Source organism: Melospiza georgiana, chromosome 1, assembly GCF_028018845.1.
Source record: "Melospiza georgiana isolate bMelGeo1 chromosome 1, bMelGeo1.pri, whole genome shotgun sequence".
NCBI lineage: Eukaryota > Metazoa > Chordata > Aves > Passeriformes > Passerellidae > Melospiza > Melospiza georgiana.
In genome coordinates, this window is record NC_080430.1 from 15,010,029 (window position 1) to 15,018,470 (window position 8,442).

Here is an 8,442-nt window from a genome sequence, read left to right on the forward strand (position 1 = left end):
GGCTTCAGTACAAAATCAAAGATTAACAGCTTCTGGATATGCATTACCTTTACCATTTTGGAAAATCATGTTTCCCTTGCTTTGTTCCCCAGAGTGCCCCAGTGGTCCTGACATCATTCCCATTGTAGCTGGTGTGGTTGCTGGAATTGTTCTTATTGGACTTGCATTATTATTGATTTGGAAACTACTAATGATCATTCATGACAGAAGAGAATTTGCTAAATTTGAAAAGGAGAAGATGAATGCCAAGTGGGATACGGTGAGTCAAGAAGCTTTTCTATGCATAAAAGCTAGAATAGTGGAGGAAAAATAGAGGATTTTTGTTCATGTGCTTTAAAGTGTTTCAGATTATAACCAGTCCTCTTGGAGAGGTGTTTCTTGAGGCAGAAAAGAGAGTAGTTGCTCGGGTTTAAATAACATTTCAGAGAGGAAATGTGATGGTGACAGAACAGTTCAGCTTTGCAGTTCTATCACGCTTTACAGCCTATGATTAAGACGTTTATTACAAGGATGAGTCACTTCTGTAGAAAGCGAAGAAGAAAATTTTGCACTGATTGAGGAAATCTTGTAAATGCTCACACAGGGTTAGTTGGGAGACTTCCATAAAGTCGCAAAATCATGGCTGGTACTGGTTTGCTGAAATCTTCCCAGCTCTTTGTCAGCAGAGAAATGTGCAAGGAAAGCAAGCCTGTGGTCTGTGGCTTCCATAGGCTACGGAGTCGCTGCCTCTGGGCAGGGTCAGGAGTCTCTAATCAAGAGCCCCTTCACCACAGTTCTCTAGAAGTCAACACCCCCATGGGCTTGATAAGAAAATATCTTTTTGAAAAATTGTCCTAGGAAGCCTTTTGGTTTTATTTAAGAAAATTGATTATTCTCACACTGGGGAAAAAATTACTAACATTTTATTTTATATATAGCATGATTCTTTTTCAGTTATATTTGAGAATGTTGCTTTTTTTTTCCTGTTGAATTATTCGACATTGACCATTTCTTTTACTTCAGCAAGAAAATCCAATATACAAGAGCCCTATTAACAATTTCAAGAATCCAAACTATGGACGTAAAGCTGGTCTCTAAGTCTCAGTTTGTATCTCCTTTCATTTTCTTTCCTTTTTTCCCCCTTTGCATGTACTTCATACTCACTGTGTGTCACAGTCTGTTAATCACAGTTTGAGTCTTGCTCAGTGTATCTTACTTCTGCTTTGATTGTGGGGCTTTCAAGAATGCAGCTTGAAAATTTTTAACTGGTTTTGACAGTGAGATTGCTTACTTACTAATACTGCCAGTACTGGCTTAAACTATACTACAAGTGATTCTTAATTTTTTCTAGATGTGTGGATACATAATAGAGCAGCTCCTAGGATTGAAGAATATTTTTGGATTGTAGAGAGACACACAGGGGATGCTTTGTCTTCTAGTTCTTCAAATCAGCAGTCAGTTCGCTTAAAATCAATATTTTTGCTAAGCTAGATTAGATACTCCTAAAATATCCCAGCCTATAAATATCCCTGTTTTTATTGGAATACCTCTGTGAACATACAGAGTAGCATTACTTTTTTCTGTCAACTGCTTTGGCTTATTAACCTAGTGTAGATGTAGTCTGTAATTAAGGTATGAAATGCATATACTCTACTAATTTTATAATTAAATATGCACCTTATTTTTTTTCATCCTTATTTCTGTTGAAACTGGCAATATCACAGTCCTTGTAACCTAGCCAGCTTTAGGGTGTCCATAGATATGGAACATTAATAGGACAGGAGGAAATATTCTTGTCCCCTCTAGATGCATTTTTCACTCAGTTTCTACTCCCTCCTAAACTCAGCCTGAGCACCTCATTTGGTTGGAGCTGCTGAGTTCAGTCCAACACCCCAAAGTCACAGCAGTGTCCAGGAGAGGAAGTCAGGGAAGCACAAGGGATGAGCTGATGCCTTCTGCAGACTCAGATTGCCCTTCCATCAGTGCTGGAGGTGTTCTCCTCCCGGGGACCCCCAGCTGCTGGGGAAGGAGGGAGAGGGAGGCTGACATGGGGGGAATGGATGTCAGAAGAGCACTAAGAGAAAGTAATGCAGAGATGAGACTAGAGGGAGGGGAATTAAGAAGCTGTGAAGGCAGCACATCCATTAAACATCAATGGAATTTTTCAGAAGCCAGTGGAAGGGAAGGATCCATTGTCTCTAATTTTATACTGTCTGCTGTCTCCCTTTTTCAGTGTTGCATTCAAAAGTTTTTTGTAAAGGAAAAATAAGGGGAGAAAGCAGAAACTGAGAATATTTAAGCTCTTACTGTGACAACAGTTCCAAATACTTTGTGTAGCATTCCAAGCCCTTCCTGATGAATACTTTCCTTTTCTCTTCACAATCATTTCACTTTGCAGTGTGTCTAAAATGGATTGTAAACAACATTCCTTTTGCGTGCTACATCAACCACATTCATCTCCCTTTCATTTTTCTTCCCAGAGCCAATTATTCTGGGGAGGAGATTGAGTTTTTGGTCCTTTCTAACACTTCACATACTCCATCTGGTTAATTCTCTGTTACCTGTTCTTCTGCCATTCTCTTAATTGTGTACTTTCTGTTGCATGCAGGACAAGCACCTAACAACCCATACGGTGTGTAACTTCCATTCTGTGCTCTTGTTCTCTACCCTGTGACTCTTCAGGATGTAATGTTTGGTGCTGCCATTTCTCTTCAAAATGTATTTCCTGCCAAAAGCTTTTCTCTGGTGTAAATGGAGAGATTGACTTCTGCCTTTTTGGCTCGCTCAGATACGAAGGTTAAAAGTGTGAAAGGGTGTGCTTTGGGTTTTTTAAGCATGACTTTGTAATTGTTGGTACTCATAGAAATATTAGAAGTCTGGGGAGAGAGGGAGATGGGTTTATTCTTATGGAACACTGGAAAGGAGGAAGTCAGAATTGTCAAATTAGGTGAGCCATGAGATGTAAAACAAGGTCCTGCTTTTCCCTATGGATAAGATTTTCTGGTGGTCTTAGATTATTGCCATAGCCTCTCATTTAGATGAAGAGTTGCCTTGTAATATCAAGGCAGGAAAGTCATCTGAAATCCCATTATATGAAAATCACACTGTAGTAGATTCCCTCCAGGTGTGTGCATCCACAGATTAACTTTGTGCAGTTTGTGTGACCCTTCCCCTGTCCCACAGCCATCATCCACACACGGGCTGGGGCTGTGTGGTGAGGGAACTGCAGCACCTGGAGTTTGCCATGGACCAGGTACTCAGGTATTTCCCTGGTGCTGCTCCATGGTGGTGCAGATGATGCCACAGCATCCCAGTGCTCAATGCTCAAACAGCTGGGTTTGCCCAGGTTCTACCCCAACCAGCCATAAAAAGCTTTGGTGCAATCATGCTTGTAACAAGTCTAAGGATAAATTTCTTCTGGACTAAAAAGCTGTGCTACAAATTTGAAACACGGAGCTGCTATCTGTAGCGAATGCCATTACCACTCCTGCATGGGGATAGATTGTGCATTGCAAAGCATCTTCAGAAAGATTCCAAATTCAGTCATCTTGAATTTCACAAGTGATAAACACATTTGTATTAGACATTAATAATAAAATATGGGAAATTTAAGGAATTTAGGTCTGTAGTAATTTGGTTAGCCTTATTAGCAGCTACTAGTTAAAATGAAAAAAAAAAAAAAACAGAAACAGTTCAAAGTGCTCAAAGTCGCAGAGACTTGTCCTTCACCTGTTGGGTTTTATGCCTGTGACTTGCCTTGCTGCTGAATGATGGAGGTGCTCTGGGTGTGGGAGCAGAGATACCGTGTTTTCAGTCCCTTTCCTGTGAGCTGTTGTGTCCAGTGAGCGCTGGTTTGTGGCGCAGGGATGGAGGGATGGATGGACGGAGGGATGGACAGATGGACGGATGGGGCTGGCGGCGCCCTCTGGCGGCCGCCCGGGCACGGAGCCGGCCCCGCGCTCCTGGGAAGCAGCGCTGGGACAGCGGCGGGGGCTGGAACAGTCACGGGCAGCTCTTGAACAGCGTGTGCATGAGCTTTAACTCCTTTTCTTACAGTGACTTAGGTCTTAAACCCACCATGGAGGTAATTCAGTGGCTGTTGAAACACTGAGCCCCTGCAGCAAAAGGAATAAGAAGGTTAATTGAACACAGAACTATTCTGTGTGATAGTTTCATCTTTATGTAACACTGGACTGAACTGTTGTCCTTTGATCACTCCAGTCTTTTAAAGACTTTTTAAAAGTACCTCCATCTTTATTTTGCTCAGTATTTCGCTGAGTCTTGTATGTGGTTACTGTTTGTTAGTTTTAATTTTGGTTTAAGTGTGCATGGAGTTTTCATTTGTAGGGGTATGTGGCAAATGTGTTTTCCCTAACTCTGCATGCTTAAACCAGTGTATTCTCTGCAGTGCCATGAAGAAAAGGGAGCATTCCAAATCATACTATTAGTCTAAGGCATCAAGTTTGGAATCCCATGTTTTAGTGGCCAGTGAAAAGACAGGAATGCTTCTAATGTCTGAAAATATATACCCTCTGCCAGCTGTGAGAGGCCCTGAGTGAGGGGAGCATCATGTTGGATTAGTGGATATTTATTTTAATGAAGAGCTGTCTGCAGGAGACCCTGCTAAGGCAGGCCCAAGGCAGAATGGTTGTGGTGGCTGGAGCAGCCAGGGCTTCACCAGAGGAGAGCAGGGAAGGAACCTGCAAATCCATCAGGTGTCTGTGTTGCAGTTGTGGGCAGTAGAACCTGCAGATCCATCAGGTGCCTGTGTTGCAGTTATAGGCAGTGGAACCTGCAGGTCCATCAGGTGTCTGTGTTGCAGTTATAGGCAGTGGAACCTGCAGATCCATCAGGTGCCTGTGTTGCAGTTATAGGCAGTGGAACCTGCAGGTCCATCAGGTGTCTGTGTTGCAGTTGTGGGCAGTGGAACCTGCAGATCCATCAGGTGCCTGTGTTGCAGTTATAGGCAGTAGAACCTGCAGATCCATCAGGTGCCTGTGTTGCAGTTATAGGCAGTGGAACCTGCAGATCCATCAGGTGTCTGTGTTGCAGTTGTAGGCAGTGGAACCTGCAGGTCCATCAGGTGTCTGTGTTGCAGTTGTGGGCAGTGGAACCTGCAGGTCCATCAGGTGCCTGTGTTGCAGTTGTAGGCAGTGGAACCTGCAGATCCATCAGGTGCCTGTGTTGCAATTTTAGGCAGTAGAGCCTCAGGAGCCATTTAGCTGATCAAATGTCAGGTTGGGTTAAGCTGAAGAGTTGTGAATATTGACTAAATCTCCATTATTTGTAATGGGAACTGAGACGCTGACCTGACATGGGGACACAGCCAGTCGAGTGCTTTATCCAGTGACCTAAATCCCACTGTGTGCTTCTGAGAAGTGCAAGTACAAGGGGAGGCAGGACAGAGTTTCAATATCCTTAAAGAGCTTATGCTAAATCAACAGCATGAGAACTTCAATTCTGACTTCTCTTCAAAAAGCAGTGTAGTAGAAAACTTGCAATCTTGTTATTCAGATTGTATGTTAAGCCTGATTTCAGGTTCAAATTAGTTCTATGAGTAGCACCTAGCAAATTTTGAAGTTATAGTCCTTACCTTTAGACCCATTCTTAGGCTATCTGGTAGAATTTATCTCTCTTTTAGAAATTAGAAGATGTGAGTGTATAGCCCCTGTATGTGCTGGGGGAGTCTGTTCTGTAAAATGTTGGAGGCTAAGCATTACACACAGCACAACTGTTACATAACGCCTTGCCATGGAGGAGCTGCACAATAACTTCTACTCTGCATATGATACAGCCTCTCATGCTTACAGACTTCCTCTGCATCATAAACTTTATTGGTTTATATTTGTATTTTTAAGAATTCTCTGTTAATACTTGTCAAGGAAATAAGCAATGTACATTGCCAAGAACTTTGAGGCATAAAGAGATACTTCAGTACCAGATGAAATCCCTCATCCCTACGTGTTTTTCCCGTTTTGTTTGCATGTTACTATTGCAAACCTTTTGCTAAAAATATTAGGGAAGGTCATAATTTTGCATTGATTAATTAGTCTGTGTGAGAACTGGCGACATCACATGATTGTCCATGATTTAAAATTGAAACAACCCCAACCAAATGTTGCTCCTCATCCCTTCCCAGACCAGTAGGTGAAACACTTCTAATCTAGACAGCATTTGCCTGGGAGCTGATAGAAGGGGGAAGGGACTTTTGCTGTTCCACTGTATTTGTGAAGCACAGCCAGCGCTGAACACCCAGCTCCTCCTTCAGGTGACGCCTCTGCCCAGGTGACATTGAGTCAGATCTTGAGAAGACTGAACAGAGAGCTTTGACTTCCACTGTCTGGCAGTCCAGGTTCTGGCTGGACAGGTCTCTTGGATCTAGGCAAGATTGGATGTGCCTTCTTGCTCTTTGCATGCTAGAGAAGCTGGCTGTGGGGAGAAAAACCCTTTTTCTGTGAAAGGAACCATGAGAGCAGCTGCAGCCTCTGGTGTTGGGGTAGAGCAGTTACTCATCCTGTGCTGGGCCTTGCAAACAGAAGGCAGCAAACTTCCCAGGAGCCATGATGAAAAAATTTCACACCAAGTGAGGTTCTTGCTTGCCTTTGGCACATTCTGTGGTATTCCAAGCTGTTTTTCCAGGTTTATGACCCTGAAAAATAGACACCTGATGTTTGTGCATCGTTTAATTGAGTGTAGGAAAAATTGGTTTAACCTGAAGTATTGTAAATGGAGTTGAGTCAATATGGTTGTACAGCCCATCTCAGATTGGGGTGGGGAGCTCTGGAGGGACAGAGATGCCCTCACTGTGCTGCAGGGCAGATCCAGCCCTGGCCAGGCAGCCCTGGAGCTCACATCCTCGCTGAGCTCAGTTTGCTCAGGAGGCAGCTGTGTGTGCCCAGAGAGCTCCATGCTGGCACACAGCATTCACTCAGGCTGAGGTTCAGGCTGCAGCTCCAGGCCCTTCTAGCAGTGGTCCTTTCTCCTGTGAAGATTTATTTGTTAGTTTTGAGTTCAAGCTGTTCATCTGAGGTGTGCAAGGATGTCATAAGTGAAGGAAGATGTACTGAAATAGAAGGAAACCGGGGGGAAAAGGAAGCTTAAAATAAGCTTCATTTAGGGGGTTTTAAATCTCAGCAAGAGAGATGTAAGCAATTGTTCTGTAGGCTTGTCTCATATCAGTAGAAATAATTGTTTTATTACAGTATCTGCACCAGTACAGAAGTTTCTTTGTTTTATCTCTACATTTTCCTCTTAAGGGGGTTGGGGAGATCTGCAGGAATAAAATGAGAATGACAAGTACTGAATGTTCACTGTAAATATTGACTGTGTATTAGCAAAATACTAGCAGTCTTTCCAAGTTGTTTCTAGAATTCAATTACAATGTAAGATAAGCTGTTTAAATGTTTATTATAGCAGAATGTGGCCTGTGGTCAGTCCTGGTGTCAAACATTGGTGTTTACAATTCTGTTCTTCTCTATAAAATGCCCTGGGCTGCAGAGCCCTGGGTGATGCCTCAGCCCTGAGGTTCAGCTGCCTCCAAGGAATTCTGTGGTGCAAATGGAACAGGATCCTGCTAACCCTTTGCTTTATTTATTAGCTGTGCATGCCTTTGTTCAAGTTACTAGAAGGAAAACTAGTTTGACTTAAGCTGTTTGTATATACAAGCAAAGCATTAATGGGTAATTTTTATGCTGATTTTTATGCTTCTTGCAAACACAGATCTTTTTTCATATCTTTAAATGTTAATATATTTTCTTTTCTTTTTCTAGGGTGAAAATCCTATTTACAAGAGTGCAGTGACGACTGTGGTCAATCCTAAATATGAGGGAAAATGAACACTGCTTGTATAACTTCACAACACTGTATGCAGTATAGCAACTTTTGTAGTCACAATAAGATAGATTTAGGGCAAGCTGCAGTGATTTTACTAATGAATTACATACAGGTTTGTTTTCCTGTGTGAAAATAGACCCTATGTAAATTTTTTTTTTATTTTCTTTAATTTTTTTTTTTTTTTTTTTTTTTTTGCAAATAAGAGTAATTGGTGCCAGAGGTGGGACAAAAAAAAAAAAAAACTTGAGACTGTGTAGCCTAGTCAGCCCAGGTCACATGGTGCCTTTTTGACCTTTCCCATTCCCGTGTTGTGAATCCAGGTCTTGTGCAGGGCATGGTGCTGCATGGCAGGACTGGGAGGGAAGGGGTTAAAGCAATCAGCATGAGGGCTCTGCCTAGCCATTTAGTATTAAACTTTTTAGCTTTACAGGGAAATCAGGGCTTGAGTTTGCAGATGTAATTAAACTCATGTAGCATGGAGCTGGTGGTTAATTGGTCTTTGACTTGCTAGATGAATGATTAAGTGCTTGGTAAGTTGAGTAAGCTGGAGGGGAGCAGTGTACAAGACTGAAAAGTGTGTGCATACTTATCTTTGATTTTCAAGTTGCATATTGCCAGGTTATGGTTAAA

The 8,442-nt window shown here is 42.3% G+C and overlaps 1 protein-coding gene across 1 annotated transcript in view; it reads left to right on the forward strand.

Moving 5' to 3' along the window:
- The window catches only part of ITGB1 (integrin subunit beta 1), a 43,296-nt gene extending 35,247 nt beyond the window's left edge, over window positions 1–8,049 (forward strand). The window contains exons 15-16 of the mRNA XM_058025635.1: window positions 93–259; window positions 7,749–8,049. Coding sequence (XP_057881618.1) covers window positions 93–259; window positions 7,749–7,814 — 233 coding nt within the window. The 3' untranslated portion in view covers window positions 7,815–8,049. The remainder of the gene's footprint in view (window positions 1–92; window positions 260–7,748) is intronic.
- Window positions 8,050–8,442: the final 393 nt, after the last annotated feature.